Source organism: Rhinoderma darwinii, chromosome 1 (genome assembly GCF_050947455.1).
Source record: "Rhinoderma darwinii isolate aRhiDar2 chromosome 1, aRhiDar2.hap1, whole genome shotgun sequence".
Classification (NCBI taxonomy): Eukaryota; Metazoa; Chordata; class Amphibia; order Anura; family Rhinodermatidae; genus Rhinoderma; species Rhinoderma darwinii.
This window is the reverse complement of record NC_134687.1, coordinates 551,707,734-551,727,802: the sequence shown is the minus strand read 5'-3', so window position 1 is coordinate 551,727,802 and position 20,069 is coordinate 551,707,734. Positions and strand designations below refer to the sequence as shown.

Sequence of the window (20,069 nt, the reverse complement as noted above, 5' to 3'; positions counted from 1 at the left end):
CAATAGGACTTGATGCGAGGGCACATCCACACCATATGCCAAAAATCTGCAGGAGCGCAAGAACATTTAGGGCAGGAAGGCTCAGAGATACAATTCATTTAAAATAATCGTAAAGGCGTCATGTACGCCTGATGAATATAGTATAGCTGGATTAGCTTGTTGTTGGCCGCCGGCGACACATGCAAGCGAGATTGCATCAGTTCCACAACATTCTCCTCTGTAAGTGATGGGATCAGTTGGGACCATTTAGAAGCCTTTTTTTTCAAGCAGGTGAGCATATATAGTGGAGATCAGACCCCTAGGTCCCTGAGATCTGACCAGCCAGATGACAGGATAGGAGTAGATGGGCTGGCGTGGTTCCGGGAACTGTGTAGCAAGTAGATGGCGCAATTGTAGGTATTTGAAGAAATGCGGTCTTGGAATGTGAAATCTTTCCTGCATTATTTCGAAGGATAAGAAGACAATGTTATCGTCAAGCACCAGTATACCCGCAGTAATCCAGTACACAGCATCCTGATAGGTGCGTAAGGACACCAAGATGTCATTGTGCCATAGTGGTGTTTCCGCAGGAATGTCAGATGAACATGATACCCATAGCCGCTTTCCACACTACCCTGGCCGAGCGACAAATCGGCAACAATGAGGTCCCAGGAACTCCGTGTTTAAACAAAACAGGCCATAATGATTCATGTGCAATGTATTCCAGTAATATGCCCTCAACACCAAGAGGACAACTTGCTTGAGTCCAGGAGCCCAAATATTTAAGTTGGCCAGCTAAATAGTAGAGGTAAATATCTGGAAGAGCAATACCAGCCATTTCTTTCGGTCTTTGCCATTTTTGTAAAGCCAGTTTAGATCTAGAACGTCCCAATATAAAGGAAATTATTAATGAGTCCAACTGCAGGATATGCAAACTTTTCGGAAGAACCACCATCTTCATCAAATTAATCCGACCGATGACCGACAAGGGAAGGGCCGTCCATACCTTGAATTACTCTCTGAAAATGGCCATAAGAGTGTGCACGTTGAGTGGAAGGAAGAGTGGCGCTCTCCTAGCAATATGAATTCCCAAATATTTAAAGTGTTCAACAACTGCAAGACCCTCCAACGTGGAACCCACAGGCTGTAAGTCATCTGGGTGAAGAAACAATAAGGCAGACTTTGTCGCATTGATACGAAGTCCTGAGTAGTCTCCAAAGTTATTAATAAGACGCATTGCCCTAGGTAGGGAAAACTGTACACGTGAGACAGAAAGAATGATGTCATCAGCATAAAGAGCAATACGATCTTCACTTGCTGTATGTGAGACACCCTGCAACTCTGTGTCCGATCTGATGATTATCGCCAGCGGTTCCATTGCCATACCAAATAGCAGAGGCGACAGCAGGCATCCCTGTCTCTTTCCTCGACCAAGCTCAAATGATACAGATGTTAATCCATTCAAAGCTACATTGGCCTTCGGATGCTTATAAATGAGCTGAATCCATGACACAAAGGCAGGTCCAAATCCAAAGCTGGTAAGAACGCTAGAGAGATAGGGCCATTCAATGGAGTCGAATGCCTTAGAGGCATCCAAGGAGGCCAAGGCCCAGTTGTTATTGCCCCGCTCCCCTATCTGCGCCACTGCCTGGACCCTCAGCAAATCAGACGTACTTCTCCCAGGTATGAATCCCGACTGATCAGGATGGATAAGATCAGCTACGACAGAGTTTAATGGGATCGCAAACACTATAGTCAATAATTTAGTCGGTAACGAGCAGGGAAATAGGTCTATAGGAACCACAATCCAGTGGTGACTTATCAGGCTTCAGAAGCACAATTATAGTAGCATCGTAGAATGAAGCAGGCAGTGTCCCTTTTTCAAAAGACGTATTCAAAACGGCAAGTAACTGAGGCAAGAGATGGTCTTGGTATTTGGTGTACACTTCAAGCGATATTCCATCAGGGCCAGATGACTTGCCCTTTGCCATTGAGGACAATGCATCTGTCAATTCGGTTTGAGTAATAGGAGCATCCATAAACTCTCTTTGTGACTCTGTCAGCTTAGGTATATTTACTTCCGATAGGTAATCCCTGATGTTCTGTAGGGATACCTGCAGTTTTGAACGATCGAGTTGGAAGCCCGATCGGCCGCCCAAGGTTTTATTTGAATAATGAGCGTCGGATCGCTATTAAGTTAGCCAATGCATGGGCATTGAAACAAACTGACTAAAGGGAGGCATCAAACTAGAATTTTGAAGAATGAATAACTTGAGAAGCGAGATCAGCGAGACCACCCTGCGGTACTAGCTGATACCACAAAAGCAGACTTGGCCTGGTAATCCAACTTTTTGTCAAGAGACACTAATTGATGCTGAATCTGACAGTAGAATGGTGGTGGTGCTTTGACAGCTGCGAGATAGGGGGTACACAGCAGTAGAAAGAGACCATTTCGAGACTAAGGCCTCCTGGAAAAGAAACCGTGTATTTATACGTTTGGAAATAGCCAGTCACCTGTCAGGAAGTTTCCATTCTTTGGATTGAATTTCCTCTAATTTGCTATGGTTCGGGAAACAGCCTTTGATGCCCTTCGGAGGTGTAAGGTTGCCTCTTTCTGAGAAGGGGTCTTGGGGTCACTTTTTACATTAAAGGTGTCACTGACAGCACGTACAAATGCCTGCATGCCAGCTAACAACTGTGAGTCCTGTTTAGATTCTGAATCAGAGGATTCTCCAGAGGAAGAAAACTGATCCTTTCTGGAAGCAGCCTCTCCATTATTAGTCCTAATAGAAGACCCTTTTAAATAACATGAAAATAAGAGACTTGTCCCTGGCACTTCTGGGGCCTCTTATGCGACCTACAACTCCGTGTTAACCAAGGGAGAGGCTGGAGCAGTGTGTTTATCTGCACCGCTATTTGAGACAGCAAACGCTCCAAAGACTCAATCCTGGTGTTGGAGAATCTGGAAATGTCCTCTTAAGCCTGGGCAAAAAAATTTGCCCATTCAGGAGGTGCTACATCTTGAAGGGGGTAACATCTTGGGGGTCCTGGATTGCAGACACGAAGCAGAGTGGGTTAGGATCGCCACATTTGAACTTATCATTACATCAGCCTAGGATCTCCTCATGACCACCTGGTCAGTGCCCCCCATAAAAGTGTAAGCCATAATGGACCTCACAGCAGTGACAGGCAGTGTGCCACAATAAATGCCAGACAGTGTCCCTGTTAATACTTACCTTTCCCTGCTCCCACACTACTCATCTGACTGGATGTGCAAAACATAGTAGATGCATTGAAATGCCATCTGGTGGGTCATATGCTTCTTCCAGGTCATGAAGTAGGGAGCAAAGAACAGAACTGCCATCAAATGATGGCACTCTGTTCTCTGAATCAGAAAGAGGTGGCTGTTTTTATAGAACCAGAATTGTTTGCACCATCTGACATGGATAACCATGTCTGTGTTCCACAGAATAGCATTGCGGGCCAGTGTGAGAATAGGTTATTAAAATAAAATATGAAAAATAGTGAAATTGTGTAAGAGACTAATCATATACAATACCCTGTCACGGCCACTATTTAGATAAATGATCCCCCACAAAACATTTATACATGCAACCTAACTTAATATTACTACATAAAAATTAATTTCATGTCATTTTCACAATAGATTACAGTTTATAGAAAATCACTTACTAAAAGCCTTGTCTATCCTCCATCCATTCACTCGTTCTTCCTTCTTAAATTTATTCTACACGGGAAAAAAAATAAAAAGGGTCAGGATTATATTTTGTTACCATTTTTATTCCCACACATCACAGACTTGCATTGCTTCCTGTGAGGTGAGCGTTTCTTCTAATATAAACATATATATTTTTTATTTGTTTTTTTAAAAACAGTATAATACAAAACAAGGGATACAACTATATACCAAGTATACAAATCGGTACCCGTTTCCCAGATCAGTTTTAATTTTTTTTAGACTCTTTACACATATGCGTCGTGGTTTCCAATTATAACAATGCAGCTCGAGGTACCAAAAAAAAAAAAAAAATATTAAAAGAAAAAAATACAACCAGTACCTGACAGACCCCATTGATTTTTTAAATTGGCAAGTCGGATTCCGGTATGGTGTATGTCGTTTTGACAAGAGGAATAGCGTGGTATATATTACAAAATGCTATTCCAAAGTGTTAAGCGACCAGAGCTATAACTGGAAATTCATCTTAAATTGGTATAAATCGCACACTATTTCCTGTGGTCAGCTTTATGGCGTTTGTGTAATATGTGTAAGAAGTCGAAATTCACTGTATAATTTGATATAAATCTAATTGTGCTCCCACAATATGAAAAAATTATTATTAGGTTCACTGAAGTGACAACTGAGTAAAATATACCTTTTAATAGTAACTTGTTAAAAACAGGGGTAACACACCACTGTGAAATAGCCTCACCGTGAATTAAAAAATGTATTAAACAACAAACACTGAGTCATTATGATAAATATATCTCAGTGTTTATAACAATATTTGTCTGGAACCAGCATATATCCTGGGCACAACAATAGTACAATCCCCAAGTAAAGCACCGGTGTCCGAAAACAAAATCGGATCTCCTAGCGCCGGGTGTAACACAATGTTACTGTCCCCTATGCAGACATTCCATATACAATAAACGACCCTACGCGTTTCAGATACTCATCCTCAGGGGTCCGTATCTTGGTAACTCTGGCCTCATCACCAGCGATAATAGTATTCAACAGCAGATATTCTGCTGTGCGTCACGGGAAGATGCACGTATCGATGTCAACGGCATACTTCATTACAGGCGCTGGGTTACTATAAACACCTAAACTCCACCCCTCGTATTTGGCGGCGATACATGAACTGACCAATCACAACACCCTCTCGATTCGTGACACCTGCCCATGTGACCCCCCGCCGTCAGCTGACAGCCAGGGGTCATCATCGACCGCATCATGCCGAACGCGCAGTAGAAGCCAGGGACGTGTCGCCCGGACTGCCAAGCAAGAGGAAGGTAAGCGCAAAACGATAATATAAGTTATAAGTATGTCTTGCGGGACAGTTACCCACCGCAAGTGGACTACCTCATAAAGCAACCCTAAAGTAAATGAACACATATAAGGTGGACAAGATTACTGAGTCCCTCACATTTAGAAAAACTGACAAATGATCTTTTTTTATATGTCGGCTGGCCAATATAGCCATCTCAAAAGGTAATCTATGCAAATTTAAACCACCCACCCTCGAGGCAACCCAAGGTGAAGGTTGGCCACCTAAAGGGGAAAGGTATTGCATATTAAATAAAACATGTATAATTAGTCTGCTCGTTTAAACCCGCTGGTTGTATGAATGCCAGTCTATGAATCCATTGAGCTTCTTTACGTAAAATAAGGTTGTCCCAGTCACCTCCTCTTTTTGGGGGTCTAATGAGTTCGATTGCTTGAAACTTTAGACATGCTGCCTGGCCTTGATGTTTAGCATGCACATGCTTAGATATTGGGGTGTCCCTAACATGGATAATATCTCCAACATGCTCCCTAATCCGGCGTCGAAATTGTCGTGCTGTTTTGCCCACATAATTCAGGGGGCATGGGCATGTAATTAGGTAAACCACTCCCGCTGTCTTGCAATTGACAAAGTCCCGAATGTTGTATTTTTTCTGTGTTGCAACACTGATGAAACTATTCCCTTTGAAAATGAAATCACAAGCTTTGCAGCTACCACATCTAAAAGTGCCTGGTATTTGTCTATCCAGCCACGTACCCCTAGGTGTAATGGGGTCAAAACAACTGTGCATGACTCTGTCCCTAATGTTTTTCCCTCTCCGATACGTGACAGAAGGCCACTGTGTGATCTGGTCTGCCAAATCTGTGTCAGAACTGAGAATACGCCAATACCTTTTCAGGATCTGCATAATATCATTTTGTTTGGAATCATAGGTGCCTATGAGTCTCGTAACTTGTTCTTCTTTTCGTTTTTTAGGAACCAGGAGACATTGCCTGTCTGCATCCCTTGCTCCCTCATAGGCCTTCCTGATAACACTCTTGGGGAAACCTCTATCCTTCAATCTTGTTTTGAGTTCCTGGGCCTGGCACTCAAAATCACCCATAGAGCTACAATTCCTGCGTACTCTCATAAATTGGCCTTTTGGAATGCCACGTTTGAGGGGATAAGGATGACAACTATTCCATTGCAAGAAACTATTGGTTGCTGTTTCTTTCCGATGTACCTTGGTACGAATTGTACCTTCTTCTGTTTTTAAAATTTTCAAATCCAGAAAAGACAATTCTTTTTCACTGATCTCGCATGTGAACTTTAGCCCTACATCATTTTTGTTGAGGGATGCTACAAAACTATGGAACTCATCCTCGGTAGAGTTCCAGAGAATCAGCACGTCATCAATATATCTAATCCATAATCCAACGGATGAAGTCCATTTGGCAAGTTTGTCCCCAAAGACAATTGTCTCCTCCCACCAGCCAAGAAATAAATTTGCATAGGTGGGAGCAGCAGGACTCCCCATTGCAGTACCACATTGCTGATGAAAAATCTTGTCCTCAAAGATAAATATATTTTTTTCAAGAACAAACTGTAGTAACTGCAAAACAAACTGGTTATGGGCTGCAAACTGAGTGCCTCTTGATCCCAGATAGTACTCGATCGCTTTATAACCCAATTTGTGAGGTATGGAAGAATACAACGCCTCAACATCCAGGCTAGCCAAGAGTGTGTCTTTCTCCAAAGAAATACCGTCAATCTGTTTCAAGACATCCATAGTGTCACGTACATATGATGTGAGACTCAAGACAAAGGGACGCAACACCTGATCAACATACGTACTCACATTTTGGGTTAAATTATTAATGCCTGAAACAATGGGTCTGCCACGTAAGGGGGGATACCCTTTGTGGATTTTGGGCAGGCTATAAAAACACGCCATGATGGGAAATTGTGGGTACATAAACCCAAACTCACTCGCACTAATCAAAGATCTGCTCTTTGCATCACTCAGAACGCCCAGCAACTCTTTCTTGAATAGTGCTGTTGGGTTGTCCTTTAAAATGGTGTAACAGTCAGGATTAAGTAAAATGTCCTCGCACATTTTTATTATAATCATCCCTACTCATGACCACGATGTTCCCACCTTTATCAGATGCCTTTAGAACAATATTTTGTTTTTTCTCTAAAGTGGTCAGAGCTAATCGTTCGGACCAAGACAAGTTGTTATCTATGCCCCTATTGTCCTGACTAAGATTTTTGATCTCATCTCCCACCATCTCCACAAATAAATCCACATTGGTAAAGTCTCCTATAGGTGGCAGCTTCCTACTCTTCATTTTAAGATTGGTAAAAGGACCTAAACCTGGGGCTCTACCAGATTCCTCTAATAACCCCTCTAAGGCCAAAAGGCCTTCCATATCAGATTCTTCCAACCCTAATTCCATGCATTTTTTCCTATTATGGTGTTTAAAGAATTTGATCCATTTAAGTTTGCGAGCAAATAAATTAAGATCCTTTATCCAAGAAAATGAGTCAAATTTAACTGTGGGGACAAAGGAAAGTCCCTTTTCTAATAGTGTACTCTCTGATGCACTCAGAATATATTCAGATAGGTTTATGATTTGTAGCCTATCCATATTATTTCCCTTCACTAATCCTTTTGTCCCCTCAGCATATAGCGGGAAATGGGGGGATTGTTGGCTAAAAAATTATTGCCACTGTTAGAAGAGGCTCTCGCACGGCCTCTATTTCTTCCTCTAGCTCCTCCCCTAAATTTTTGTTTCCCACCACTACCACCAAAGAAAGGGCCCACTCTTTCAGAGTCTGTTGTTTCACTCTCTGATGTAGAAGGGTCAGATTCCCTCGGCCCCCTATTGGTCTGTTGATATTGCTGTTGCTGTGTGTTAACAAAATCGTAAGCTTTTTTTCTCCCTAAATTCCTGTAGGTCTCTCTGGAATTGGAAGTGTTTACGTTCCTTTAAATGATTAGTAAACCTTTCTAGAGTTTGTTGAAGGATTTTGTCTTTTTTATCAAAACCAGGGGTATCTACCAAAGACTTAGCTGCCTGTAAGAAGTCGCCACCGTTTTCTGCCAATGACCACTGCTGCTATTTGATCTCCAGCAAAGACCTGTAATAAAAGGGAGCTGAAAGAGAATAACCCCCATCTTAAATTAATGGATTTCCCTTAGAAACTGATAAAATGACGACTTACCTTAATCTCTATTCTCTCCCTGTGAGGGAAAAGTTGGCCAATCATTGAAAAGTCTGTTCCCACCATACTGATGGCCAAAAAGAACATATCAGTTTCTGAAAGACAACAAAACAGTCAGACGTGTGATGTTACGTACACATGTACCATTAATGTCTGATGAGGAGTACACGGACCTTGATCAGACCATGGCTTTGAGTAAGTGTTCTTTCGAAAACTAGAATATGTTGTTGTGGAACCTCGTTCAAAAATGGGATCGTTCCCTTCAACAATTGGTGCTTTAATTCTGGACACTTCCACGGTTAAGCTAAAATTAAATGGAAAAAAAAGTGATAATTTACAAATTACATTTTAATTAAAATGTACAGAACTACATCGTAGCAGAAAATATTCACTTTAATACTTCCCTGTTTTCTTTTATTATTTTTTTTACTCTGAAGTATTGAAAAAATAAATATCAAACGGTTATTACCCTAGGCATTTATGGCATATCCACAAGCCACGCCATAAATATGCGATAGATGCAAGTCTAGGCTTTGAGATCCACATATACTTGTCCTTCTCAATGAATTAGAATATCAAAAAGTTAATTTCAGTAATTCAAAAAGTGAAACTCATATTATATAGATTCATTACACAGAGTGATCTATTTCCAGCATTTTTTTCTTTCAATGTTGATGATTATGGCTAATAGTTAATGAAAACCCAAAATTTACTCTCTGAAATTGGGCTTATATAATCTAATTTTCTGAGAGTAAATTTTGGGTTTTCATTAACTGTTAGCCATAATCATCAACATTGAAAGAAAAAAACACTGGAAATAGATCAATCTGTGTAATGAATCTATATAATATATGAGTTTCACTTTTTGAATTTAATTATTCAAATAAATTTACTTTCTGATGATATTCTAATTCACTGAGAAGGACTAGTATGTTGAAAACAGGAGTCTCCCAATCCCCACCCTGCCTGATGAGGCAGTATGAATGGAAAGGTGGCCATGCACCTAGGGGAACCAAACCTTTGTCGAGAACTGGGGTCCTCAGAACCCATTCCGCCTGGTGAGGCAGCCGCTGCATCCAGGCAGAGAATGAAAGTGCACGGCTCTCTCCATTCGCTTCTATGAGAGTTACGGAAACAATCAAGCAAGCTTATTGACCTTAGTCACCAGTTTTGTACCCGCTATCCTTCCACTTGCTCAGTCAGAATGGTCAATACAGGTAAACATTAGTAAAATGGTATCAAATGAGCCAGTTACAAGTGTCAACCCTTGTACACCTCTACTACTATACTGCAAAAACACCTCCTATGCACTTCTCTTCTAATGTAGGCAAAAGTGATCAACTCCAGAATAAGAGCCCCCAAAAGGTCAAGAAGGCATGTTCCCAAATCCTTATACCAGGTCTACAGATGTGGTGTCTGGCGTGCTCAACCATGTAGACTACATCTTGTCAGACTTCACTAGGCGTTTCCCAGTCATAAAGAGTACGTTGCAATCCAGCATGTACTCAGCCATGGAGCCAGGGTTGGACAGTTGGTAGATTTCCAAGCCATAATGATTACCTTACGGGTACAAACCAGTAAAAACCTGAAGAAACGTTTCTCAAGAGTTTCCTAAACGAAGGTATCTAAAATGCCCAATAGGTACACCTGTGGAGACAGCACTCTAGGGAAACCAAGAACATCTTCATAAAAAGGAGTACTGCAGACCAAACTGGGCTAACCTGTGACAGGACCATATTGCATGTAAAAAGTTTCCTTGATCAGACTGACACCTGAAACAAATAATCAAGAGTTTCCTAAAGTTTTAAGTCTAGCGGCAGCGTAATAAACCCGATGTAGGAATTTGTATTGGATCAGCTAGACTCGGGCACTGACTGCAGTATAAAGAAGGAGTCTGTTCCATTTTCTCAATGGTTCCATTTACAATTTATACCACAATAGCTTACCTCTCCTCATCAAGAATAATGGAGCCATCCTCTGCCACTTTCACACGAGGAGCCAACAACTGGCTATCATCCTCTTCATCGTCGTCATCATCATCCTCATGATTATCTTCTTCAGCACTGTTTTTCCCTCCCAATCTAAGATATTAAGAAAAAACACATTAAAAAAAAAAAAAAAAAAAAAAAGCAGAAGAACAAAATAAATATTTCCACCACATGAAGTAATGGCATTTCCCTAGGATATGCCTTTACTTTCTGAACCCAATCCTGACAGGGCACAGCGCTAATTCGCCAGCATGGTTGCTTCAGTTTTCCCCTGCACAGCGCTGCTCCCAGCCACCGGCTAGACAGGGAACTGCAACATAGCCCCATTCACTTTCCAATATCTCAAAAACATAAATAAACTAGAACCAAACTTTGGCTGATGCTCTTACTACTAGAAAACGAGTATACAGCCATTTTTACGTTTTGGATGAAGATCCTCTTTAACCCTTTCATGCCGACAATCTGTAGATTCACGTCCTATCCGCATATACCCCATGCAGTCAGGGCGTCAATCTACAGACCTCTGCATCTCCCGGCATAGAGCTGGGGAGATCGATCTGACACAGGTGGTGTACACATATACACACACACATTTAGAAAATATATAGAAAGTATATACTTTGTATTCCCTGTGCCCCTTAGTGTTAGAATAGGCAGGCAGGAATAGTAGGTTAGTTAGCGTGATCACAAATTCTTAGTTAATTAAGTCATACATTAACTATTTAGTGTAATTTGATCAATTACACTAAATCTGGCACTTTTTTGATCAATTGTTTCGCTGTAATATAAAATATATGTGTTGCATATGTAGTAAAAATATATATTTTTTGAAAGTGTGATTTTTTGCGAAAAAAAACCCCTAAAAGATGGTTAAGTTATCCGAAGTAGTTCAGAAGTTATGACAGTTTAAAAGAACGTATGCCAAAACGTTAAATTTAGGCATCAATGATCCTGAAAGGATTAAAGGGTATTCCCATCTAAGACATTTATTGCATACACACAAGATACGCCATAAATGTCTGATGATGCAGGCCCCAGCTCTGGGATCCGCACCTATCTCCGCACCCAACCAACACCATGTCAGCATCAGAAAACAAATATTATAAGGAAAGTCATGCTAGAGTGAAAAATAAATATTCATGATACACTTACCCAGTAGCCGGAGTTTCTACAGGAGAAGGCTTTTCAATGCTTTGACTTTCTTCAAGCGAAGAGCTTTACAAAACAAAGGGGGGGGGGGGGGGGGTCACTAGCAAGGTACCAAGAAGGGTAGAACTCATTAACATTTCAAAACATGTATCAAGATCTGTCTAGATATAAAAGAAACAAATACATAAAGTTGCTTGTAGCCATTTACAGACTTGAAATATGGAAAATATAAGCCGTAACATATTTACCTCATTGGATTACTCATCGGAATAAAGTGTACGAAGTCTCTGATTATCATCGTGGATTTTTCTGGCTCCACCATGGTGTTTATGACAGGATGTTTCGCCTTCCAAGCGTTCTATACCGCAATACCAATAAATCAACAGTATTAAAAATGAAATTCAAATTAAGCTTTCAGTCGTATGTCATACCAACTTTCGGACATGAACGAAGCGCCGGTCGCGTTTGTGAGCATGCGTGACCAGCACTTTATTCATTTCTATGGATCTGCCGGACACAGACCCCGGAAGTCGCAAGCTTCTCAGGGAGCACGTCGGGGGACTTTCGGTTACCCGTTCTCCTTATCGCTAGGGGTCCCAGCGGTCAGACCCCCAGCAATCACACATATATCCCCTTATCTTGTGGATAGGGGATACAAGTGTTTTGTGGGACAACCCCTTTAAGGCTACTTCGGTCCCTTTGGTACAGAGCACTGTTCCCATGTTCCACACACATCTTGGCTGCCTGTTGTCACTAGTAGTGGTCCTGATGTATATACAATGCATATTGACCTGAAAAGGTGCTAGATATAGGGTGATCCCCTAGTTGTGGGTACCGGCAGCCAAGATTTTTCCAAATGAAGAAACCGAGCAGCAGAACATTAGAATGTATTATAGGAAACCGCTCCATATTTTTAGAAAGATATGTGACGGTAGGTACACTTTATGTTTATCAAGGACTAACAGTTGCAATCATTCTTACCCGCTCTTTCCGCAATTCATTTTTTAACAATTCCCGAAGTTTTTGTGCTCGTCTAAGTCTTTCCTTCTCCAGATTACTGGTGATGACTTTATTGGGCGTTATTTTTTTAATGGCTTCGAACAGTTCATTACTACAGGATTTCTGCGACGGCCTTTCTTTCAGTGGACTGAGCTCCTCCACAGGTTTTGCAGGACTAACTTCTTGGTGTTTAAGGACAGATTTCTTGTATGGAGAAAACTGAGGAACTTGAGGTACGGGAGTTCTTTTTTCAGGTAAAGTTACATGTTGCTCTTGAGGAAGAGATAGTGGCACCTGTGACTTCTGAGGGCTCAGCACTTTACCCTTCTCAGTTGAAGACCCTTCATTCTTATTACATGAAGAAATGTTGAGGGGCACCTGTGATTTCTGAGGGCTCAGCACTTTACCCTTCTCAGTTGAAGACTCTTCATTCTTATTACATGAAGCAATGTTGATGGGCAGCGTTAAAGGAACATCCACTTGTGGAGGTGTAGGAGGTGGAATAACAGGAGGGGCAGAATTTGAAAGCCTTGGTTTTGCCAGGTTTGGCAAAGTAGAAATTCTCTTCCTCCTTTGGAGTGGAGCTGAAACGGTCTTACTTGGAGTTTCATTGCCGACAGTAGCCGCTGTTTCAATACTAAATAAAAATAAAAAGGGCGTAAGTTATACGGACAACCATAGGATTCCAAAATTTTTTTACTTTCTACAGTACCAAGAGGCATCTTGACTGCCAACGTGAAGGTACAGACCACCAGACAAGCTTATCTAAATACACCAAAACCTAGCCAACAATTTATCATTAAATTTAACGTACAGTAACGTCCTTCCCGATGTGGTGGTGTGCAGACTAACAGAGAAACGCTGATAAAAGCTGGAGTTTTTAAGTGACTATACTAATGAATACTTTTACACCTCGTTTGACCTGCATATGCTACTAGGAGTACAGTATATTCACGAGGACTGCGCTCCGCCTGCCTCTCTCAGTAGTGACGGACGGGCTGCTGTGTATGCAGATTGAGAACAGCCAGCCATCGATCACTGTGAGAATGGGGGCACGGAGAGTTGGAGGGGGGGGCTCATCATAAAAACACCAGGCACATAGCGGAGCAAAGTGTATTATTCGATTGCTCTTATTAAACCATTCGCCATCGTTTTTTTGCGCCATTTTGGTTATTGGGAGAAAGGACCTGTTACTGTAATATGCTACCCTTACCTAGGTACGAAATATACCGATCCTTCTCTCAGTTTCTTTAGCACTGAACCACCAAGTACATAGAACATTACAGTGTATTAAGGTGGCCATATACATTACATAAATGTCGGTCAAACCTGCCGATTTCAGCAGGATCGGCCCTCCACCTAATGTGTACGAGGTCCTCCCAACTCTCCCCTGATGGCAGATAAGGAGAAGGATGGGGCAGTTTGATGCCCAATCATTTTGTTCTCAGGGGACATAATAAGCTGCTAGAGGTGTCTGGCAGAGGTTTTCACTCCCCTCTACCCATTCAGATTACATGAACGCTCGACTGAGTGAGCATGTGTATGGGGGGGGGGCGCGGGAGGAATAGCTGTCAGTTGAATAATTATATGGACGACAGATGTCTAATATGTACAGCCAGCCTAGGGCTGATTCATCCTTAACCCCTTCCCGACATCCGCCGTATATATACAAACCGAAGTACCGTTACATCGCAGTGATGGTGCGGGCTCAGAAGCGGAACCCGCACTATCACTGCGGGGTGACAGCTGTATTATACAGCTGGCACTCTCCTGTAACGGCTAGGATTGGAGCTATTCTCTGATCCGGCCGATTAACCTTTCAGATGCTGCACTCAATAGAGACCACAGCATCTGAGGGGTTTTAACCCGAACGGCAACCCAGTGACGCAATCGCTGGGTTGCTATGGCAATCGGAGGCCAAATAATGGCCTCCGTTTCTACCATGTACGGAAGCTGAGCCTCTGGTCAGAGCGGATCAGATCCCTTTGAGGCTTGCACTCACTATATTGCTTTGGGTCTCCAGTGCTGTGATATTCTCCTGTCTTTTCATAGGCTTGCCGTCAGTGAATAACTGACAGCTCTAATACACTGCACTACGAATGTAGTGTAGTGTATTAGAGTAGCGATTGGGGCATCAGGCCCCCATGTCCCCTAGTGGGACAAGTAAAAAAAAGTAAAAAGAAGTTAATAAAGATGTCGTAAAAAAAAAATTAAAAACACACAAGTTTCAATAAAACAAAGCCAAACTGCCTTTTATCCCATTGTAAGTCTTATATTATTGGAAAAAACGTTAAAAAAGTAAAAAAAAAAAGTATACATAATTGCATCGCTGCGTCCATAACAACCCAAACTATAAAACTTATGTAATTTATCCCGCACGGTGAACGCTGCAAAAAAAAAAAAATTTAAAACAGCGGCAGTATCTTTGTTTTTAGGTCACATCTCCTCCCAAAAAATGCTATAAAAAGTGAACAAAAAGGTCACATTTACTCCAAAATAGTACCAATAAAAATGACAACACGTCCCGCAAATAACCCCTGACACCGCTTTGCCCACGCAAAAAAAAAAAAGTTATGGGTCTTCGAATTTGACAGAAAACAAATTTTTTTTTTATTTTTTTTTAAAAAGTGATTTTATTGTGCAAAAGCTGCAATACATAAAAAAAACTATATCAATTTGGTATCGCCGTAGACGTATCGACCCGCAGAATAAAGTGAACATGAAATTTATGGCACACGGTGAATGCCGAAAAAAACCAATAAATTGCTTGCTTTTGATAATTTCCTATTCCAAAAAATTATTAAAAAGTCGTATGTGTCCCAAAAATAATCTACAGCTTGTCTCGCGAAAAACTAGCCCGCACACCGCTCCATCAACCAAAAACGAAAAAGTTATGGCACTAGTAATGCGGTAATGAAAAAACATCCTGATTTGCAGGCCAGAGGGGAACATTCCAGTTTCAGGGCCCTGGTTATTTAGGAACTAGGGAAGGGACATAGCACATCTGCTGGAAGAGAGGGCGCCCGTGTTATACCAGCGCAAAACTTGCCGAGCAAAATTTCCTAAACTACAAAGGAGAAAAAGTCCCCAAAAGGTGCAGAGCATTACAAAAGGGGAATAAGAAAGAAAACCGTTTATCAGTGTGACACCGGCCTGCGCATAACGGATTGCTTCACAGCGTAACACACATCTATGGATAATTGTATTAGTTACCCCATTTTTATACCCTGATGTACTGCGCACAGCTCACATATGCCCCCACATTATAAACTGAAATACCAGTAATTCTCCAAACAAAACTACCACCAAGCAAAATCCACGCTCCAAATGGCGTTCCTTCTCTTCTACGCCCTACAGTGGGTCCAAACAGCTGTTTACGTCCATATCTATGGCCGGGAGAACCCGTTTAACAATTTATGGGATAAGATTCTCCAGTGGCACAAGCTGGGCACAGCATATTGTGCGGTGAATAGGCATATCCGTTTAAAAAGCTGCAATTTTCACTTTGCATCATCCACTGCGCATTCATTTCTGAAAAACACCTGTGGGGTCTAAATTCTCACTACACCCCTTATAAATACCTTTAGGGTGTAGTTTCTAAAATGGGGTCACTTTTTTTTTTGGTTCATCAACTGTTTTGCGAATGCAACATGGCGTCCGCCAACCATTCCAGTCAAATTTATGCTCCAAGAGTCAAATACCGCTCCTTTTCTTCTGAACCCTCCCATATGTCCAAACAGCAATTTCTAACCACATATGGGGTGCTACCATACTCGGGAGACATTGCTTTACAAATGTTGGGGTGCTTTTTCTTCTTTATTCCTTGTGAAAATGAGAAATGTTGACCTAAAACTACATCTTATTGGAAAAAAAATTACATTTTTAATTTCGACTGCTTAATTCTAATTAATTCAGCAAAAAACCTTTGGGATCAAAATTCTCAATATACCCCTAGATGATTTCTCAGGGGGTGCAGTTTCCCAAATGGATTCACTTTTGGGGTGTTTCCACTAAACTAGTACTACAGGGGCTCAGCAAATGTGACATTGCGCCCAGAAACCATTCCAAAACCCAAATGGCGCTCTTTCCCTTCTGAACCCTCCCATATGTCCAATCAGCCGTTTATGACCACATGTGGGGTATTGTTTTACTCGAGAGAAATTGCTTTACAAATGCTGTGGAGCTTCTTCTCCTTTAGTCCTTGTGGAAATGAAAAAAAAATAGCTAAACCAATATTTTCTTCCTACAAATTTTAGATTTTAATTTTCACGGCCTAATTCCAATAATTTCTGCAAAAAAAACTGTGGGATCAAAATTCCCTTTATACCCCTAGATCATTTTCTTGAGGGGTGCAGTTTCCTAAATGGGTTCACTTTTGGGTGTGTTTCCACTGTTTTGGCACTACAAGACCTCTTCAAACCTGACATGGTGCCTAAAATATATTCTAATAAAAAGGAGGCCCCAAAAAACACTAGGTGCTCCTTCGCTTCGGAGGCCGGTGCTTCAGTCCATTACCGCACTAGAGCCACATGTGGGATATTTCCTAAAACTGAAAAACCTGGGCAATAAATATTGAGTTGCATTTCTCTGGTAAAACCTTCTGTGTTACAAAAAAAATAGATTCAAAATGAATTTCTACAAAAAGAAATGAAGTTTGTAAATTTCACCTCTACTTTGCTTTAATTCCTGTGAAACATATAAAGGGTTAAGAAATTTTCTAAATGCTGATTTGAAGACTTTGAGGGGTGCAGTTTTTAAAATGGGGTGATTTATTGGGGGATTCTAATATATAAGGCCCTCAAAGGCACTTCACAACTGAACTGGTCCCTGTAAAAACGGCCTTTTGAAATTTTCTTGAAAATGTGAGAAATTACTGCTAAAGTTCTAAAGAGGCTCTGTCACCAGATTTTGCAAGCCCTATCTCCTATTGCAGCAGATCGGCGCTGCAATGTAGATTACAGTAACGTTTTTATTTTTAAAAAACGAGCATTTTTGGCCAAGTTATGACCATTTTTGTATTTATGTAAATGAGGCTTGCAAAAGTACAACTGGGCGTGTTTAAAAGTAAAAGTACAAGTGGGCGTGTATTATGTGCGTACATCGGGGCGTTTTTACTACTTTTACTAGCTGGGCGCTCTGACGAGAAGTATCATCCACTTCTCTTCAGAACGCCCAGCTTCTGGCAGTGCAGACACAGCCGTGTTCTCGAGAGATCACGCTGTGACGTCACTCACAGGTCCTGCATCGTGTCGGACGAGCGAGGACACATCGGCACCAGAGGCTACAGTTGATTCTGCAGCAGCATCAGCGTTTGCAGCGACTTACCTGCAAACGCTGATGCTGCTGCAGAATCAACTGTAGCCTCTGGTGCCGATGTGTCCTCGCTCGTCCGACACGATGCAGGACCTGTGAGTGACGTCACAGCGTGATCTCTCGAGAACACGGCTGTGTCTGCACTGCCAGAAGCTGGGCGTTCTGAAGAGAAGTGGATGATACTTCTCGTCAGAGCGCCCAGCTAGTAAAAGTAGTAAACACGCCCCGATGTACGCACATAATACACGCCCACTTGGACTTTTACTTTTAAACACGCCCAGTTGTACTTTTGAAAGCCTCATTTGCATAAATACAAAAATGGTCATAACTTGGCCAAAAATGCTCGTTTTTTAACCCCTTCAGGACTGAGCCTGTTTTGGCCTTCAGGACGAAGCCGATTTTTCAAATCTGAGATGTGTCACTTTATGTGGTAATAACTCCGGAATGCTTTTATCTATCCAAGCGATTCTGAGATTGTTTTCTCGTGACATGTTGTACTTTATGTTAGTGAAAAAATTTGGTCGATAAATTCAATATTTATTTGTGAAAAACATCAAAATTTAGAGAAAATTTGCAAAAATTACCATTTTTCGAAATTTAAATCTATCTGCTTGGAAGACAGATAGTATTACCACACAAAATACTTACTAGTTTATATTTCCCATATGTGTACTTTATACTTGCATCATTTTTTGAACATTCTTTTATTTTTCTAGGACGTTACAAGGCTTAGAACTTTAGCAGCAATTTCTCATATTTTCAAGAAAATTTCAAAAGGCCATTTTTTCAGGGACCGGGTCAGTTCTGAAGTTAGTTTGTGGGCCTTATATATTAGAAAGTCCCAATAAATCAAGCCATTTTGAAAACTGCACCCCTCAGAGTATTCAAAACAGCATTCAGAAAGTGTTTTAACCCTTTAGGCATTTCAGAGGAATTAAAGCAAACTACAGGTGAAATTTACAAATTTCATTTTTTTTGCCAAAATTCATATGTAATCCATTTTTTTCAGTAACACAGAAAGTTTTTTTCAAGAAATGCAACTGAATATTTATTGCCCAGATTCTGCACTTTTTAGAAATATCCCACATGTGGCCGTAGTGTGCTAACGGACTGAAGCACAGGCCTCAGAAGCAAAGGAACACCTAGGGGATTTTGGGGCCTCCTTTTTTTAGAATATATTTTAGGCACCATGTCAGGTTTGAAGAGTTCTTGTGCTGCCGATACAGTAAAAACAGAGAAAAATTGACCCCATTTTAGAATCTACACGCCTCAAGGAATCTTTCTAGGGGTATGTTTAGCATTTTGACCCCACAGTTGTTTTGCAAAATCTATTTGAATTTGTGTGTGAAGATGAAAATCTACTTTTTTTCTGAAAAAACATAGAAATTTTACATTTTTACAAGAAATTAAGGAGAAAAAGCACCACTATATTTGTAAAGCAATTTCTCCCGGTTACGGCAATACCACATATGTGGTAATACACTGCTGTTTGGACCCATAGCAGGGCTCAGAAGAGAAGGAGCGTCATTTAGATTTTGGAGAACGGATTTTGCTGGAATAGTTTTCATTGCCATGTCACGTTTGCAATGCCCTGGAGGGACCAAAACAGTGGGAAAACCCCCAAAAGTGACCCCATTTTGGAAACTGGACCACTCAAGGAATTTTTTTCTAGGGGTGTGATCAATTTTTTTAACCCCATATTTTTTTTACAGAATCTTGTGGATATCTGGCGTGAAAAAGAACATGTAAAATTTTTTCACAAGTGCTTCATTCATAGGACAGATTTTTCAGACACAGAGCATGCAAGTGAAGAAAAGCATTATTGGCCCATTTGTACCGAGTTCAGAGATACCCCCAAAGTGGTCCAAATTTGTTGTGTGGACACATGGCAGTGCATGGAAGTGAAGGAGAAGCCTTAGGTTTTCAGGACTCAAGTTTTGCATGAGACTCTGAGCCCCCATAATGATGGGAAACCCTCAGAAATGGCCCCATTTTGATAACTACACCCCTCTAAGAATTTTTCTCAGTGTGCGATCACATTTTTGACCACACATTTTTTTTGCAGAATCTTGTCGAAATCTGGTGTGAAAAAAGCTATTTTCAATTTTTTCACCAAAGTTTCATTTATAAGACAGATTGTTCCGAGCATGCAAGTGAAAAAAAGCACCTCAATACTTATTGGCCCATTTGTACCGAGTTCAAAGATACCCCCAAATCGATCCAAATATGTTGTGTGGACACATGGCAGTGCCTGGAAGTGAAGGAGCAGCCTTAGATTTTCAGGGCCCAAGTTTTGCATGATTGGTTCAACAGCCCCATTTGATCTTTGAAGAGACTCTGAGCCCCCATAACAATGGAAAACACCCAGAAATGACCCCATTTTGAATACTACACCACTCAAGGAATT

General features: G+C 41.2%; 1 protein-coding gene across 1 annotated transcript in view; it reads right to left on the bottom strand.

Annotated features, from left to right (window-relative positions):
- BDP1 (BDP1 general transcription factor IIIB subunit) overlaps window positions 1-20,069 on the bottom strand; it is a 121,061-nt gene that overhangs the window by 91,975 nt on the left and 9,017 nt on the right. Inside the window, exons 2-8 of the mRNA XM_075847521.1 lie at window positions 12,332-12,986; window positions 11,599-11,708; window positions 11,354-11,416; window positions 10,160-10,294; window positions 8,387-8,517; window positions 8,214-8,308; window positions 3,673-3,727 (exon numbers count right to left, since the gene is read on the bottom strand). Coding sequence (XP_075703636.1) covers window positions 3,673-3,727; window positions 8,214-8,308; window positions 8,387-8,517; window positions 10,160-10,294; window positions 11,354-11,416; window positions 11,599-11,708; window positions 12,332-12,986 — 1,244 coding nt within the window. The remainder of the gene's footprint in view (window positions 1-3,672; window positions 3,728-8,213; window positions 8,309-8,386; window positions 8,518-10,159; window positions 10,295-11,353; window positions 11,417-11,598; window positions 11,709-12,331; window positions 12,987-20,069) is intronic.